The sequence below is a fragment of the Netta rufina genome, assembly GCF_964035555.1.
Source record: "Netta rufina genome assembly, chromosome: 7".
NCBI classification, from domain to species: domain Eukaryota; kingdom Metazoa; phylum Chordata; class Aves; order Anseriformes; family Anatidae; genus Netta; species Netta rufina.
The window spans coordinates 15,556,145-15,575,204 of NC_140130.1; the positions used below are offsets into that span (position 1 = coordinate 15,556,145).

General features: G+C 40.6%; 1 protein-coding gene across 4 annotated transcripts in view; it reads right to left on the reverse strand.

Moving 5' to 3' along the window:
• The window catches only part of KAT6B (lysine acetyltransferase 6B), a 106,241-nt gene extending 88,053 nt beyond the window's left edge, over nt 1-18,188 (reverse strand). For 3 of the 4 annotated variants that reach the window (XM_084290548.1, XM_084290547.1, XM_084290546.1), the window contains exon 1: nt 17,313-18,188. In XM_084290548.1, the coding sequence (XP_084146674.1) occupies nt 17,313-17,933 (621 nt within the window). In that variant the 5' untranslated portion in view covers nt 17,934-18,188. The remainder of the gene's footprint in view (nt 1-17,312) is intronic. The other variant, XM_084290549.1, reaches the window with a different exon arrangement.
• Between the last annotated feature and the right edge of the window lie 872 nt (nt 18,189-19,060).

A 19,060-nucleotide genomic window follows, 5' to 3' on the forward strand; every position in this document is an offset into this window, starting at 1 on the left:
CTTCTTGCTATACTAACTAGAATGGAAATGGGGTCCTTTCTGTTCTACGTGTCCTTTTACTCTCCACAGGCCTGATAATGGGGCTGGATTCAGGTGACTACTATTCCACACGTGAGCACTGAGTGTGACAGTGCCTTAAGTTCTTACGACAAAAGGCAGAATCCATGATTACCCAGTAGCACAGCCTTCTGTGTTTTTCCCACCCCTCACTGAGCTTTCCTGTAAGATTCCTCAGGGGCGAGGAATGCACTGGCACTGCAGAGGTTCCTGGACAATTTTGCTAAGTCATTTCAGAAGGTCATAACACGTCACTAAGAAAAGGCTGACTAATTGCAGTGGGGCATGGTGGAGTGGCATTTCTTACAGCAACTCTGCACCTGTTGGCCCAAGCATCTACAGCTGGCTGCAGCCAGCACCAAGTTGGACAACTGGCTAGGTTAAGGTGAGAAAAATCTGCTCCGTTCAACACTGCTGAACGGCTGCCAGTGCCTGCAGAATGGAAGCTGCTCTCAAGTGTGAAAGTCACTACTGTAGAGTTAACAGCACACGGAGTATTTTCTTTTTTACCTTTCTTTCATTCACTGTCGTCTTCTGTTTTTCCATCCTCACTGAGTCTTGCACTGTACTTTCCAATTTTTTAAATAAAAATGTCAGTCTTCACAAGAAGAGCAGGTTGGTAATTCACAGTATATATAACGATGCAAATAAAATGTTTATATACACATAAATGCATTTGTGTAGGAATGTAAGAGATGCGCAAAGATGAACTGATGTTTTGTGGGTATTTCATCATAGAAGATAAAAAATCTCTTCCCTGGAAGCTGTTTAAAACTGTTATTTGCATCAATTCCCGAATCACTACTGCTAAACAGCATTACAATGCAAAATCACACTCCTACAGTTTTCTCCTCTTGAGATTTACAGTCAGATTATAAGAAAAATACTTCCTGGTTAAATTGGACAGATAATGCAATACAGCTTTTGTCAAACCAATAAATATGTTATAATACACAAGCTTCCAGGCTTAAGAGAATTCTTTCTTCAGGTGCTGGCAGTTTATAAATTAGTTCGTTTGTAGTATAGAAAAAGCTTTGCAATTAGTACCTAGTTTATCATTAAAACCTTGCATTCACTGTATGTCGTCACAGACTAATGAGTTTGGCTCTCATTTACACACTCAATTATTTTCTGGCATCTCACTACAGTCGATCCCATTATTTCCTATATAATTGACCAACTTCAACAGCTGTAGCTCTTCTTTCTCATGCAGCATGTTCTATATTTACAGGGGGATCACAGTTACCAGTCTTAAAATAATTCCACATAACGTACAGTTTAAGTTTGACAAGGCTTAAGATGCTTTGCCCTGCAGCCAGTACAAGTTTGATTTAAAAAGTACTGTACAGTAATTAGATTTAACCAACAGAATTACTTAAAGTGCCACACACATTGACTGGTAGAGCTTTTACTGCAATAGATTAGACTCATTACTTAGAGACTGAAAAGCAGTTAGAGATTCATTTACCTGTGGTACTAGAAAATAGCATATTTAGTTCTGATTATGGCAGTGAATAAGACATGCAGGTAGAAGTCCTGCATGTCCAGCCATGTCAGATGCCATCCTAGACTAAAAGGAATAGAACAGGTCCTATTTGAACCTCAGTTAGTGACCAGCTTGCGAAGTCCTCCTAGGAGAACCTGGAATGTCTTGTCTTGGAAATCCTTGGACCCTAACAGCTTGAAATAGCAACATTTCAAGACAGCAATGAACAATTCAGGAAGGGTTTCTCATGGATATTTGAAATTAAATACTAATATGTTTTCATATACTGCAAAACTTATCTCCAAGAACAAGTAGGTGGGCAAAAATAAGCGCTGACTTGTTTAGCATAAGAGGTCTGAAATTCTGACAGCCAAGAAGCACTTCCTTGTTGGGCCACAGATGTCACGAATGGTCTTCACTGAATCAAAGGAGAAAGCAGGAGTGGAAAGGAAAGACAGCATTTGACTGCCTTCGGCCATGCTGTGCTGTACCGCATATCCGTACGAAAGGCAAAGCCATCAGGAAAGCATGCTTTACAAACCCAACCCTTGGTACGCTGCACTACATGCGCACAGAAGGGTAGCATTCCCCCAACCCCTCACTTCTACCCTTAGTATAAGCCACAGAAGCAAGACTCTACAGCAACAGAAGACTCTTTTCATGGTTTCTTGGCATCATGCTGTGAATTTACAAGGACAACAACTTGCATAATACAGCTTTTTGTAATGGAATTGTAGGGCTTTGTGGATATTGTTTTCACATTGGGCATATTCATGATGGCTTGGAATTTCAGACATTTGTAAGTATTTTCTTTTGCATCAGTAGGACAAACAAAAAACGAGTAAAAAAGCTGCTTCCTGTGAGGAGGTAAAAGGCTCTGCCTTTTAGTTATTGCTCTCTTAACAGCTGTCCATTGTCACAGTGACAGCTGCAAAGAAAAACCTGCTAGCACTCAGGACATTTTCCTCCAGCGTATTTTATAAAGGATAACACACTAGCCAAATGTCTCCATAAGTTTTCACAGGCAGGTGCCCATCAATACTGATGACAGCTGAAGAGATAAATAGACAGACATCTATCTACAGATATCACTAGTTGAAGCATCATTAAATTGAGTTTATATAATCCATGGGGAAAGGGAAGAGAGAAAAGGCAAGGTTCCACCTCAAGACCTGCACACTGCACTTCAGTTTGATTTCTCATTCCCATTTTACACCGCTAGATACCTCAGGTTCCCACCTTAAATAAATAAAAGAAAGGTGATGCTGCAGGTCACTATGGATCTTGCACACAAAAACCTGCATTGACCAATTTTGGATGGTAAACAGAAAAAACTATGGTACTACAGGAAGAGCTTCCGCATTATAACTCCCAGTTGAGTAGCCTGATTTATGCTCCATTAGCAAAGTACCATCTTTTTATTATTATTTTAATATTATATTTAATACCTACAATATTATTTAATACCAAGGGAGAAATCCATCCATCCTCAAATAGAACATCTGCATGACACCCTATCTATCTTCTCCTGAATCAGAATTAAGCATTAGGCTCAAAAAACTGCCTCCACCGCATTCATTTGGTCTTTGGGTTCTACTCTGATGGATTAGCGATTTAACTGTTGTAACTCACAATCGAAGAAAGATAATTTTAATCCAGCTATGAAAGCCTGAGCTCTTGAGCTCACACGTGTTCCCTGTGTGCCGTTCTGAAGCTTCACCTGTGCCACTGCCCCTGCAGACCTGGCAGGGCACCCTGCTGCACAAAGTTCGCCGGGCCAGGAAGGCTACGCAGTGCCCTAAGGCAGCATTCCCTCATCAGGACACGGATGCACTGCAGTCAGGGCCTTGAGCTGGCTCCTCTCTCAGCTGTGCACACCGACAGTGGAAGGCAGGCAGATGGGTGGGAGAAGACAGCACCAGTGGGACACAAAGGTGAGAAAGAAAGGCAGCTTCTCCTCCAGCAGGGAACAGCCCAACATCCACCATTTAAGTTCCAGGTTTCCCATTTCCTCAGATTATTTTCAGCTAACTATTCAATTATTTAATATGGCAGAAGAACCTAATTAAGGTCTATGACATGACCTGAACTATGCTGTGTTCTATACCCCAACAGTGAACGCAGATCATGGCTGGCTTTTTCCCTCCCCTAATTAACGGGGGTGAAACTACAAAATCCAAGTTAACCTCAGCTAAGGTCCCCTCCTGGGAGGGGTTCATCAACAGCTGTACAACAAAATACAATACTGCTCAGTTAAGTTTCTGAACTGGTCCCACACAGACCAGAGAATTAAATCTGCTGAGTCCTGTCTACTGCTTGGGCTCTTGGTGTTACTGACTACCTGTTAGCACCCTGGAGAAGCCTCCAAACTTACCATAGAAGGAAGGAAACAGGATACTGTTATCACCAGCACAGATAGCACAGAATTACAGTCTGGTTACTAACTGATAATTTGAGCAAAAAAAAGAACCCCAAGAGTTTCAGCCAAACTGTACATAGCATGAACAGGTTTCATACAGATTATACATTACTGCTCCTCACTTTCACAAAAGGACACATCTTAATCCACCATGGAAGTGGCTAAGAAGTATTTATTACAGCTTTTCCCCTCAAGCTTCCCACTGATAAGGCTAAACAAACACTAACAAGCTCAGAAGAGAAGTCTTTGATATATTTCTACTAAATTAGCAGAAAGAACATTTTGTCCGGGGGAAAAAAAAAAAAAAAGAAAAAAACACTACGATTTGCTATTATTTTCATTTAGCAGGTTATCTGTTCTAGATTATGTTAACTCCTTGAAAAGCTGGAAACGTACTTGTAACCTCACACCTAGGAAACAAAGCCAGGCACAGCACCAACACCGAACCTCTGCCGTCTGTGGCAACAGCCGTGTAGGGAGCTGATGCTGACAGCACATGTAAGCTGTGTCCAATACATCTGTGATGGGATTTAATAGATCTAAGAAAAAAATTTTTGGAGACCAAGTATTAGCTGTTTTGTGAATACAAGTCAAGCCTACATCAAAACAGACTCCATAGATTTTGTACAATTTAGTTTCAACAGAAGCAGCCCAACAATACTTCTTGAAATTGTACAGAAGGCAGGCAGCAACTTACTGGGAGAGCTCTGATCAGCACATGTGATTTGGGTCGAAGGGCCCATTAAGGTCTGACCCATTAAAACCTCATATACTTGACAAAGAAGACACTTTCAAGAACAAAGTCAGGGGAATCTGAGCCTGGTCTCACAAGCACCTTTTCCTGTGAGGTGCATTCGGTGGCATTCTCGGCACAGCCCATTTAACCCCAGCCCTCTTCTCTTCACCTCTTACCCTGAAGCCAAGATGTTGGAATACCAAACACAGTGACATCCAATCTACACTTTGCTTAGGACCCTCAAGACAAAATACCTTCCAAGATCCTTACAGAACACAATTTTCTTGGATAACCACTGATATGAGGACTTGAACTCTTTCTTGAAGCTTTGTAAAACTGTCCAACAATCCAAATGGGTTCCTGATTTCTGTAATCCAAGTCATTTTAGTTCTGCCTGGGAATGCCCCAGTCCTACCTCTCCCAAAAATTATTCTAGAAACTAAGTATTTTATTTGACTCTTGGAACGTCTTCAATAAAAGCAATCTATTTGAAAACTTAGTTCTGCCTAGTGCTCAAAAAGACAAGTTTACAAGCAAGTTTTAACACGACACTGAACTACCACCTTTAAACACACACATCCAATAAAACAAGCGTACTCAAGTGTAATCCAAAACAGATAAACAGATTTATTTATGAAGTTTATAATAGGCAGATTGCTTAAACTGTCCTTGAGGCCAGTCTCATCAATAAACTAGGAACTAGTTTAAACTGGTATTTGACACATGAGATAGCGTCAAATATAAAGACAAAAAAAAATTAATAATGCAAGAAGCAGGAAGAAACAAGTGCCTTTGCTTTGTATTGCTTTAAGAAGAGGCAGGGGGAGAGAAGTAGGAGGGAGAGGAAAAAGACAAAATCAAAAGCTAACAGCTCTCTGCCATCTCTCTTCCTGACCTATTTCTAAAGCTTTAAAATATCATTGAGCACATGGTGACAAAATTTGAAAACAGTTTCGTCATAATGATTGATGATTGCCCTGATTATTAAAATACTGAAGACGGTATCAAAAAAATCTTAGAGTGGTCCAATGCTCAGTACCTGGCACTAGACTGAACAGCCTTTAGCATAATCTTTGTATTCACCAAACCCAGAATTCAACAACAGTAGAGCAGCTGCTCAGTGCCTGGTCTGCAGAATTCAATGAACGACAAAAGGTTACCTTAATTCAATGAGATAATCAGCACACATTTACCCACTACCAAGAGTTTTCCAACCATCTGCAAGGCGGCAGAGCTAACAGCCTATAAAACAACTGGTAGCATGCTGACAAGTCCTCACGTCCCTCATGTCAATGAAAATTTATCTCTTAGCAACAGCTAAAAAGAAGCTGAACTTACAGAAGTGCTCTAGAGGCATCACAAGCCAACAATTTCTTCGTAAGTGATTTTGATTGCCAGCGATCTCCAAACAGATGTCTGCTCTAATTGGTAAAATCTACTAAATATATACTTTAGAAATAAAAGTGAAGTTGTCATGGCTTAAGAAAGCAAAAAAAACAATGGGAGTCATAGCAATGTATGTAGAAGACAAAAGTTAACTTATTTAAAGCTGCTGGCCTTGCAATGGTATCAGTAACATGAAGTAAACAGAATGCTTGTGTTCTGCAGAGAGGAGAGAGATTACTCTTAAGGCTGCTGCCGGAAATTGAAAGGTAACACGCAAGTCAGCTAAAAACTAAGATAAGTATTTTTGAAAGGAGAAGACAAATAAAAGATTCAAGGTTAAAACCACTTTAGCCACTCTAACTATTTTAGGATTCCCCCACCTGCTACATCGGCATGAGAAGATGACTGTTGTTCTCATATTAAGCACACTAAGACATTTGTATCTTAACTAATTCTATGTCCAAAAAAAAAAAAACAAAACCGTGAAGTTTTAAGGCATCATGCTTTAGAAGTAAAGTCCATACAACGCTTAAAAAAAAAAAAAAAAAAAAAAAGAAAAAAAGGAAACGAAATGAACCACTTCTTTCAGCAAAACCCACTTGCTATACCAAAATACAAGGCAATTTAGAATGTTACTACCCCACAGATCAGCAAAGGGAAAACGCTTACTCTCAGCTGTCTGTTACTTTAGCAGCTCTACCCCTAGAAACTGAATCCTTCAGAGGTCTCTTCAAAATACATCCACACACAGCGTTAAGCAAGAAACAATATGACCCATTAAGATTCAGTTTCACATTTGCAGACTGTAGGCAGTTCTGTTTGGAGCTCCATGAAGAAGACTGAATATGGCATGGTCACATCACGAAGCCCTAACACCTGACTCCTTTTCCCCATTAAGAAGAACAGAGCTGCCAGCTGCCAAATACATTTTCCTCAAGTACAGTCAACTGTAACAGGTTTATTAACAAAATCAGGTAAATTGTTTTTATGTCCTATCTAAGCCTAGAAGTTACCTATCCTCCGTAACAGGTTGAAGCTGCCCATCAAACATGTTGGAAGTGTTACTTAAGAAGGCAGAGTTATCGATGAGAAAGGAACCAAACCAACTCCAGTAGAGCCCTTTCCCACCACTCAGATTTTCAAAGATATAAAATTCCATCTTGCCAGCCCTGGGCAGAACAGCAGCATCAGTCATTTCCATAAGTGTGCAGACAAACCTAAGGTCCAATCTTGAATTCAGAGGTGTGTGGGAAGCTGGACACATGGGAAGACTTCTCCAGCAGTTTATTATTTTAAATAAGACGTTCCTACCATCTCCCATGTTCTTATCTAGAAAGACTTCCGAAACTTTCTACTGAAAGAGTTGAAAACATGCCCCCAAGACAACCACCAGCTACTCATCTGTTGTTAAATAAAACACACACAAGCATTAAGGTAAAATAACTGCCCATCTTCACATGAACTGGGAGGGCAAAGCCCAGAACACTACTCGTGTTTACCAGATGCTTTTCAGTGGATGTGAAGCAGGAGGATTAACCTAAGTCAGGATTTCTCTTAAGAGCTACCGTGTTGCATGTTCTATCCAGTGTAAAACATTTGACTTTTAATCAAAAGAGAGTAACATTAAACACAGACAGCAAGAGGAGGAATTACTGGCCTACAATGGAAGCTGTCACCTTCAAAAATGTCTTAGTTGAAAATTTGCTTTAGGAACATGTAGAAGCATTGAGAAACAGAAGTACCAGCAATTTCCTCCTCAAGATGTACGGCTGACAAGCACAGAGTGACCCAGCATGAAGAATCTTTTCAAATGGCCACAGAAGAACAAGTCCCTGGTTTCTAAGCCAGCGTGCAGGCGAATCCTTGCTCGTGCAGTTAAACATATGCACTCACCCGCACAGGAACAGACCGCTCCACATGCGTGCAGCACATGCTGCTATCTAACTTGACAATCAAACCTGATGACTGGCTTTCTTTACTCTCTTCTTGGCTGACTTATCTACAGCTTTCAGAACTTTAGAAAGCGTGTGTAGCATCTATACGAAAGCTTGTTTTGCTAAATCAGCAGAACGTGTTGCCAAGCATGTCAAAATAAATAGGAATTATTTTTACTATGCAGTTTTCCACTATTAAAGCAGCATTCTTTGTAAAATAGTATTAACAATTTTTCTGTGCAATTCAGTTTTCATAATGGGATGAAGATGGAAAGGAAGAGAGCCTCAAAACACAACAGAAATTACCAGGTCAAAAAAAAATGCCTTACTTAAGTAAAACCCCACTGTGTACTACATTAGCTTCCATGTGGATATCTATTATCTGACTGGTATTTAGATGCTTACTTTTAAACAGTATGCTGTCCTCTTCTTCCCCTACAACATTATTAACCCAACTCCTACAGCAGGTTTACTCGTCTTTACAGGACAAAACAGGAGCAACAAAGTAGGAAATCACAGCTGAGTGTGTTTTCAAATTTGGAACAGACGTTAAGGGATAGCTCCAGTAGCCTTTGTAAGCAAAGAACTTGTTCAACTAATTCCTAAATTCAGTTACTAAAAGAGATTATTTTGTTCTGAGAATTTCTTTAGGCTTATCAAGCACTGCCTTTTTCATCACCTTTTAACTATGTATTTGTAATAACTGCTTGGCTAACTACTGTTCATTATCCACAAATCCTAAGTGCTCTGGAGAAGCAGCATTATTACAGACACACTCAAGTTATGTCATACTGCTCTAAAATTCTGGGCCAGTACATTACAGCAATACTCATTTCAACTGCAAGTCTGATTTTAAGGAAGAATAATGAGGAAGGTGAAGGAAAAAAAAAAAAAAAAAAAAAACAACACTGAATTTGATCCTAGATTCCATTACCAAGAAGTTGCAAACAGAGGCCCTTAAAGCAACTTCAACCCAGAAGGGCCTCAGTGGCAGTGATACCTGGTGCTCTGAATCAGCAATCCAGTATCTACATTTCTAAGGAAGAAAGTGGTTGCAAAGCACTGCCATACACCTCCACTCAGCTGCTGCTAAGCCACACTAGGACAATTCAGGAATTTATTTATATATAATACCAAAAAGTCTGCTAATCCTATCAAGCAAGTGAACCTGGCAGGACTGAAGGCTGCATCCCATCTCACAGGGAAGAGCCAGCTTACAAACCTTGAGGAACAGCGAGCATACACAGACTATTTTAAGGTATCAGTGCACCTTACTCTGATCTACTTCTGCAACATCCCACAAGGTGTCTCCTCATGGGAGAAAAGCCTCACTGACCCACACCAGACCTCTGAGCTGTTCTAAACTGATTGTTAACAAGTGAGAAGAAAAAAAAGCACATATTTAAGACCCATTAAACACAGTAAGAGTATTTCAGAAGGAAGAGCTGACCTGCAGTTTGCAAGCAAAGTTGGCTTGTCACTGCCTAAATTCAAGTGTAAAAACACACCCTACAGCAACTCTACTTTAATTCTTATTTTCTTTTCTTACATGGTGAAGTGCTGTACTCCTAGAAGTTCTGTTTTAACCTTGTTACTTGTATACACACCTAACCAGACTATCTATATGAAATGAGCCACAGCCGCCACCAGCATCCGTACCGACGCATTAAAAGAACAAATCCAAATCCAGAATTTCCTACTGCATCATCAGCTGCATGCACTTCCCAGTCCCCTTCACTTCACAGAACCAGAAACGTGAAGTGTGTTGTCCAACCCTCCCTTCTCCAAAGTTTGTCAGCTTAACTCAGTGGGAACTGCAATTTTAAGTCACTTACTTAACACAAGGACCACTCCCAAAAGCAAGTTTCAAAAGTCAGATGCCTAATATAGGACTTTAAGTGCTGCCTAGGCTCATGAATTTTGGAAGCAGAAAATTAATTTGAGAATTACTTACTTTCACTGTGTCTAGCCACTTGAATACTTGAGAATTGCACCAAAACCTCACATTCCTTCTAGCAATTTAGCAGAGTTAACAGATGTCAATATCAGCACCATTGCCACCTCACAGTCTATTAGTAAGGTTTTCACGTCAAAAATTTTCCTGCTGAGCTTTTAAGTTTTCAGGCTACGTTATTTAAGCACACTAGACCATTTAATCAAGTTACAGTCATGTTTATCATCCCCAACGTTTATCATTTCCCTAATTGCCAAAACAAGGAAGCCATTTAGCAAGACAATATAGTCTACATGACAACAGAATGTCATGGTACCCCATTAGCATCCAGAAGAAATCCTTCTAGTTAAAAGATTAGTTAGCCTCTTATCAGGTAGACACCAGTGACAGCATGAGATCCGTCAGCCCCGTGGCGCCTGATTTGAAGCACTTGGTCCTCAGAGTTCCACAGCCGTGATCTGAGCCCCAGAAGTGCTGATCCCCTACACAGAAGGACGTAACCTGTCCCTGCTTTGTGCCATGAAGTCCTAGCATCCTGGCCGAAAGAGGACCCAACAATCAAAGGAAACGTGCATCTATCTTTAAACCAAGGAAAACACAGTCCTGGATAAACAGAAGGGAGTTGCCTTTCAGAAGACGACGCTATCAGGACCATAAATGGGCTCAAATTTGGGGAAAAAATGTTTTTACACCATTTGAGTAATTCTTCTTTTAACAGTAGTTTGTAATTCTTTAAAAAAAAAAAAAAAAAGTAAAAACACTCTTGCCGTTTCCAACCATCAAATTGAAGAATAATTGATTAATTACCACTTGATATATATCCAGAGAACTTTCTTAGGAATTATATAAATATACACACACACAGCTTATATGCATAAAATCTGTCAAGAAATGCCAGACTACCAGGACTGCAAGTTTCCAATATTTTTCATCACCTGTTTTACAACCAAGTTCCTGCAACATGAGGAAGTTACACCAAACACTCATTGCATTCCAACTGCCACAGAATAAAGACCCAAGAGTCAGGACGCACTATTATTGAACACAGAAGAGGAGAGGCACTTAAGATAGTTGAGAATAAAACACTGAGAAAATATCCAAGGTAGGTGGATATTTTCCAACATATTCCTCAAGTCTAAATCAGACTCATCAGCCATTTGTATATTCTACAAGGAACCCTATGAAAGGGGATGAAAAGTAAAACCTCTAGTTTGAGGATCCAGTGTCACTCCCAGCTGAGACAGGAGAGTTTGCGGAAGAGAGGAATGATGAACGACCACAAACGGAACTGCAGAACCACACAGGTTTTCTTTAATTCATTGCTGTCTGTTTCAATCCAAGACTCTCATTGCAGTATATCACATCAAGTAATTGAAAAGAAACTACCACGGGAATCAAATTTTAACAGTCCTTAGGATTAAACAACTTACAATATAAGGCTTGAAACTGCTCCTCGCAGTAAACAAGAACCACGAGCAGTGCACCACGTGAAACTACGTTCCTCAGCTAAACACTGAGTTTGGGGAAAAAGGATGAATAATGTCTTCCCCAATAGTTGGGTGAGAAACTGCCACCAGATGACCTGTGTGCCGAGCTGGAAGCCAGCCCCCCAGTGTCACCACAAAGATACATCCCAACCTAACTCTGCAAACAGCTGTTTGGAATTCCTATCCCATCACACAGTTCAAGAACTATACAAGCACTTGCCTTGGTTTGATCCAAATTTGCTGCATCTTAAGAGAAAAAAAAAAAATACATATATATACACACACACACACACTTTAAAAGACCATTATTAATTTACAGTGATATAAGCTGCTTCTCCAGGATAGTGATGACAAGACTTCCATTTTAGTTTTAAATGCTCAAGAGATTGGGTAAGGGATTCTCCAACTTGTGCTAAGCTCCAGAATCTGAAGTGTGAATAGGACCCATTCTTAAGTGTTCACTTGGCTTCTGCAAGCAAGGATTTGGTAGTTTTGGTATCCTAAACTAGAGACAACAGCACCTAGCAATCATCCTAGAACTTCAAGGACAAGAGCCAAAGGCACTTCCTTTTCCATGAAATTAAGGTGGACACCTTTTAAGTTGAAATAGTGAGATGCACAAACATGAGTTAGTGCTTGTCAAATGACAGCAGTGTTGCAGCAACTAACAACAAATAACATGGTCTTTTGTCACCATGAAGATGTTGCAAGGGTAGAAACACAGGTTGTCTCTGAAGACAACATCCTCCTCAGCTGTAGCACTGCAGTCTCTTGTAGAAATTTACCTACCTGAATGTTGGTACTCAAAATTATCCTGAGGAACACAGACTCCATCTAAAGCTACATCCAAAGCTAGGCAGTAGAAATATTCCTTTATGTGTAGATCAGTCAGATACATTGTGTAGCACTTCCTTTCTGCCTAACTTTTCAGTTTCTGCTCAGTGGAAAGCCTAGAGGCCAGAGGGAACAAGGTAGAACAAGCAAAGAAACCCCAGCCAGCAGTTGCTTGCCTAGCCACATAAAGGCAGGAAACTGAAGAGCAGAGCAGGGAGGAGCCTGGATGCCAAAAAAGCTCCTCTATAGATTGGACCTTTGCCTAAAAGACAGAAGGAGGAACACCCAGTGTCTGCACTGGCACAAGCTGCATACCAGAAAACTGAAATTCAACCTATGCCAAGTTACAGTTTGAAAAGCTAAATGTACCTAGGCCAGTGAAAACAAAATTAGATAGGAGTTCAGAGTATTAAAAAAAAAAAAAAGTTTGTTTTTGCATGAAGGTCAGCTTAGAAATACAAACTGAAAGTGAAGGAAGGGGGGGGGGGGGGGAAGGAGGGTAAGAAAAAAAAAGAGTCATGCCAAGAATCAAATGGAAACAATTACTAATGCAGTTGTTCAGCTGTTTAAGGGAGTGTTCAGGACAACCTAGAAAATGCTGCATGCATCAGATTAGCAGCAGTTGCACTGCCTCTTTTGAAGGATCCTTTAGGTAGCAGCTATACACAACACAGCAGGGATGTTGCAACTGAGATAGACTACACATTCCCACTGTTCTCTGACAACATTAAATAAGTGGTCACTACCTCATCTTTTAAAGCCTTTTTTTCATCTTAAATTATGTTTAAAAGTAAGAAATTAAAGCCCTGTCTACAGACTACAAATGTCTGCTTCCTCAGGTTTACATCTACTCAGCATCCGTGCTCAGGAGATGACCACCTCTTAAGACCCAGTAGGTTTCACCCAGCTCCCGAGCGGCAGAGCCTTCCCAGTGCTCCTCCAAGTGCCCAGGAGAACAAGAAACACGGTGTGTGAAGAGCAGGGGCTGCTCCACAACTGACTCCACTGAAGATAAAATTCACCACCCATTTAAGAACGTGAACCAGAACTTTTGCTGCTGCATTTCCAGACGTGTATTTTAGTGTGTCAGAGGCTCATCCAAAAGCTAGGTACCACGAAGCATATTCAAATTCATTTCCCCCTCTGTTCTCACCCCTTCCTACTGCGCTCTCAACTTTTACACTGCATGTTCCAATTAACATACTTCCACAGCCCTTTCCTGAAGATGCTGCATGAGAGAAGGTGTGAAGCATGGGAGAGATGCTATCTATGCAAGATACTCTGAACATAAGGAGGAGCACACAGAGCAGTTAAATTGTTGAAACTAACTATGCACTGCACTACAGCAAAGTGCACAAGATCAAAACACCAAGCAACAAGTTCTCTTTTTCTGCTTTCCTGTATGCATTGTTTTTTTGTTTGTTTCATTTTTGTTTATTTACAGGAAAGGAGAAACCTTTGAAGCCCTCAACCTAAAGGCTATCACACTGTTTTCAGCTTGCCTTTGTTGTTATGAAGAGCCCACCTCTGGCTGGAGGCTAGGCTGTTCCTTAACACAAACTTCACGCTTCAAAATAACCAGCTACTCAAGAGCTTTGATTCACCTTACCCATCTACATCAAGCGAGAGGCTCTCTTAATGTAACCACCAGAATATTCAAGGTAACTGTGGCATCTTTTTTGATCTTCATGCTACTCATTACATTTCCCAGAATGAACTGCCCAGAGGCCGTACAGCCAATGAGTTAGCCACTTCCCAATGCAACCTGTCCTTCTTATAAGCCTTGTGCTTGCATCTCTTCAAGAAGTGAAAAAGCAACTCGCACAGACAGGAGGGAATGGAAAGGGGTAGAGGAACAGAGAACTGAAACAGCTGTACTGTGTGCTTCTGCTTCCTGTAACAGCGAGCAGACACACCTTTGCCCAAACCCAGTAGTCAAGATAACACTTGAAAGAAATACTGTTTCTAAACAAATCCTTCATTCCAGGCCAATGGCAACAGGATGAAACATGGTGATACAAGCTAATGCTGCTGTAACTAACTGCAGCTCCTTCCATTTGCACTGAACCAAGACATCCACTCGCGCTGGATCACCCACTCAGCGGGGAGGCAAGAAAAGCAGCGCGGTATCATCACCGAGAGGAAAATTTAGCACCTCCCGCTCCCTGTTCCACATACGTGCTTCATCTCACACAAAACACCCAACACCCCCAGCATACAGTCATGGCTCCAGCTCCACAAAACTAACTTTTTTTTAAAACAGTGGCACTGTAATACAGCAGTACCATCTCCTCCGTGTACTAGGCACGTTAATGGCTCAGAGGGGGAAGGAAGGGGTGCATCTGTGTGAAAAGCCACCAGCACATCCCCCCGCCTGCCCCTCAAACACTGCTGGTTCACCTCATACACAGGAAGAAAGGATCAGAGTTGGCACGTGGTACTGCAAGTGTGAAAGTTCAGGTTGCCAAAGGGGGAGCTCTGAAAAGATGCAGACTTGTAATGCAATAAATCTTTAACATCTCATCAAGATGAGAGGTCATTTTTTTTTTTTTTAAAACTTGTGTATAGTTAAGAAGCTTCGACAGTCATCTGTCTATGCAGTTTTCTACAACCCCTCCTGTTCTTCCTTCTCCTCAAGGTAAGTTGACAGAAAATATACTTGAACTTCACCTCTACTCTTCGCAAAAAAAAAAAAAAAACAAAAAAAGGCCATCCCAAAAACCCATGTGTGCACTCAGCTTTTGCTGGAGCTAACTACATAAACAGTCAAACAATGAAGCTTTAAAATACACTCATCTCTTTCAAGCCCAGCCATTCATTTGAGATGCCAATTGATTACTCAGTTTTTGACAATAAAATATAACCATGGCATATAACCAGTACTGCCACCTAAACTCTTCCAATTAAAATGGCCAAGTAGTTTTCCTGCAGCATTGCTCTGCTCATTCATACATGACCATTAACATCAAATGAACATGCAGTCACATCGCAGTAACAAGCCTGCTTATAGAATTAGTTGCAGAACCATCCCTTCTTTAGTGTTTTTAAAGCCACATAGCTTGGGAATCAGGAAACACCCTGTGTTTGAACAAAGTCTACACTCATTTGCCCAGTAACCTGGGCCACAACTAGTACAGCTGAGCACAGCACGAGATGATGTGCACTGCACGGATACACAACGACTGCTTTGCCAACCTCACGTCAGAAGTATTTTTATGTCGGGAAGAAGTGTACGTCGAACAGTTTTTAAACACGCAAGTCACACTGCTAATTTTGAGGCACCCAAATCAAAAGCTTTTTTCTTGCCAAAGCAGTTGCTAGATAACAGATTTGTTTGGCTAACTTCTGAAAGACAGATTTATCCCTGTACCAGCATTTTAGTACGGCAATGACGGCTTTTTCAGCGCCGTGACCCAACTAACATTTCTAGCAATGGATGCCAGTCCCAGTGCGTAGCCTACCACAGAAGTTGTTTTTTGTTTTTTGTTTTTTGTTTTTTTTTATTTCCCCAGAATTCACATGAAGCATCACAGCATTGAACTGTTGTGATAGCTCTGTACTTCAGACTTCACATTTTTCATGCCAATGCAATACCAGAATTACAGAAGACTCTCTGAAAGTACTTATACAACAGGAAGCTTTGTCACTACAAGTAATTAAATCCTTACAGTATATGGCTACAGAAGTAATTGCACGGTAAGCAACCCTTCTAAGTTCACATTCTGATTATTGAGCATGATTCTCCACACATCCTTCAAACAGCCACAAAGTCCAACTTGATAGGAACAGACAGAAATCCACATGTAAGACCAACCATATTTAGAGAAATTCACAGAAGTCAGCCTCCAAGTACCAACATTCCTTGTGTCACCCTCTGGCAGTTCCATGAACAACTCTTGGAAATTTAACTCAGTATTTTTTTTTCTTTTTCAAGCAAGCACTCTCTTCTCTATGCCCTTTAGTGACTTAAGATCAGCTGAAAGAAAAAGATGAGTAAAAATCACCTTAAAAAAAACAAACAACATAGTCTAGTATCTAGAAATAGATGCTAATGGCATCTCTACAATAACAAAGTTGTCTGGCATATTCCATGCCAAAAAAGAACTGTCTCCAACTTTACCATTATGAAGTTTAAAAAAAACACAGAGATTCCATTTTATATAACCCAACTGAAGTACAAGTTGCTTCTTTCCAAGCACACTGGAAACTCAAAATATGTTTCACCACACTAAATCAGGAACGATCAAAGAATACCTACAGACATGTCTTGGATGCTAGCCTTTTGTAAACAAAACACCAACTGACATCCCCCAAACGTTCTCCCTCAAGGCTTCAACACTGTGAATAACTAACCTGAAATGAAGGTCCAAATAATCAAAAAAAAAAAAAAAAAAAAAAAAAAAAAAAAAAAAAAAGCACACATCTAACAAGTCCAAGGAAAATGAAGATAGGAAGAGGATTCTCAAGTTCACCCCTATTTGTCAGTCTGACAGCACTTATATTCCTAGAATATTTACATTGGCTCCAGTTCCTATTGCTATTAACTACAGTTTTAAAGCTAAGTGAACTATCTACATACAGATATCTTAAAAAAAAAAAAAAAAAAAAAAAAAAAAGACTAAGTATCTTAAATACCACGAGTTCCACTGGTAGTACTTCTGCTAGCATTAGAACCACAAGAAAAATCATGTCCACGCATGAAGTGAAGGTAAGAATGCCACAACCAAACCAGATAGCAGCTATCAGCATCAGTCCACCAGACAAGACAGAACAACTTCACACCCAGAAGAGAGCAAACAGCTGCACTCCTCCCTGCTGCTGTTTACCCACTGAAAAGCCAAAAAACAAACTACCCAACACAGAACGGCAGGGAGCTAAGTAAACGTGCCTTATCAGACCTGAACCTGCACGGATTTTCAGCATGCACCCTTGCTTACATGCATTTAAAAGGCTAAACAAAGAACAAGACAGATCATTACTTCTGCATTACTACATTTGCTTTCATTTTTTCAGCCTTACCTGGTCTTTTTCATGGGGTAGAAGGCTGACAGGTGGAAGAGAAGCTGGGAAAGCACTGGGATATTTTGGAGGTCCTTTGCTTTCCAAACCACCATAATTCACTCTATACTGAGGTCCATCCTTCAGTAATCTCCCATTGTTCACAGCACGTTTGGCCCCCAGACGCAATCTCTGCTGAAAAGCAGGATTGTTGAAAATGTTTGCTAGGTCATTTTGACTTCTCAGATACTTCTCGATGTTTTTCAGGGAGGAGCCATTTGGTTCTTGAAGCCCTTCGATTGCTCTTCTCAACAGTTTATTCCAATCCACGTTACGAAGCTCATTACAAGCTCCTCTAGATCCCTTAACAGATTTAGGAATAGTGCCAGGCTTAACAGATGAAAACCGTCCAGGATTATCTGGGTCCTTGTAGGATGCAAGGCCTTTGTTGGTAACTTTAAGAATAGAACCATCTTGAACACTAAGTTCCAGCTGTTCCGAAACAGTCTTCTTATCTAATCCATGGGAAGCACAAACAGCGTGACATATTCTCTCTTCGGATGGCCGTTGCTTTTGCTTTTTAACTTTTTGTATAGCTTCAAGAATCCACTCGGTATAAAGTGGGTTGGCAAGTTTTACCATGGTTGACCAGTAATTGTTTCCAGCCAAGGGTTACCCATAGAGGTTCCTCCTTATCCTTTTAGGAAATTTTTCAGAGGTTGCTCACACCTCAAAGACAAATCAAGGGATTCCACACACTGCTTGGATGCATCTCAAGAAAACCCATCCTGACAGTCAGAGAAGACAGGGAAGCATCTGCTGGCTGAAACTTCCAATTACTTGACCAACATGGACAGGCAGGAAGGATTCATTCATGGTGACACTCGTACATCCTTACAAAACATTTGTTTCAACCTTTAAAAAGAAAAAGGAGAAGGCAGGGGAGATTACAGTTAATGCCAATGGAGTAACAAGCAGAACACAATCAGACATTTATTCATAGTGTACATACTGCAGTACGCAAAAGATCCCTGAAAAGTTATCCGAAGCATTGGATAATTGCCTCCCCACATCAAAGAGGTCATCAGAAAATCCTTACATTTCCCATGGCATTCAACGGGTTTAGTTCTCCTGAATTCCATCACCCCAGCACTTAGCCTACTACTGACTGGTCAGGCAGCTTCCATCCAGCCAAACACCTGAAAATATTCTCAAAAACACGAACTGCCTACAAATTGTTCTTAGACACACTGGAGTAAGAGAATAACTGCATGTGTGGATTATACCTGTACAGTAAAAGCCCCTTAACTGATGGAAGTTATGAACCACAGCCATTTCTGTGCGCTGCCTTGTAAGCACTATGCCCTGTTTTGATTACACAACGGAGAAGAATCAATACTCCAGAATCAGAACAGTGTTACTGGTATTACATCTTTCATTAATACCCAGCTATCCTATAATGCAGAAAGTAATTACAAAGGCACATCTCATTCCAAGGTGTGCAGTTAACAGGCACCTATTTTTGAGAGAGGCTCTCAGGAACATAAATTAGAACAAAGTCACAGGACACGTTTTCACATAAATACACAGTCAGCATGAGAACACATAAGGAGGTCATATCGACAAAACATGTTGCAGTGGTTCAGCTCCAAGAACAATTTTCTTGACTTATTATTGAATATATTACTCTAACAGAAAATTCAGAGGCTACAAAAACTTCTTTAAGAAATCTGAAAGAACATCTTGATGAGGAATTTATTTCTTCTGCA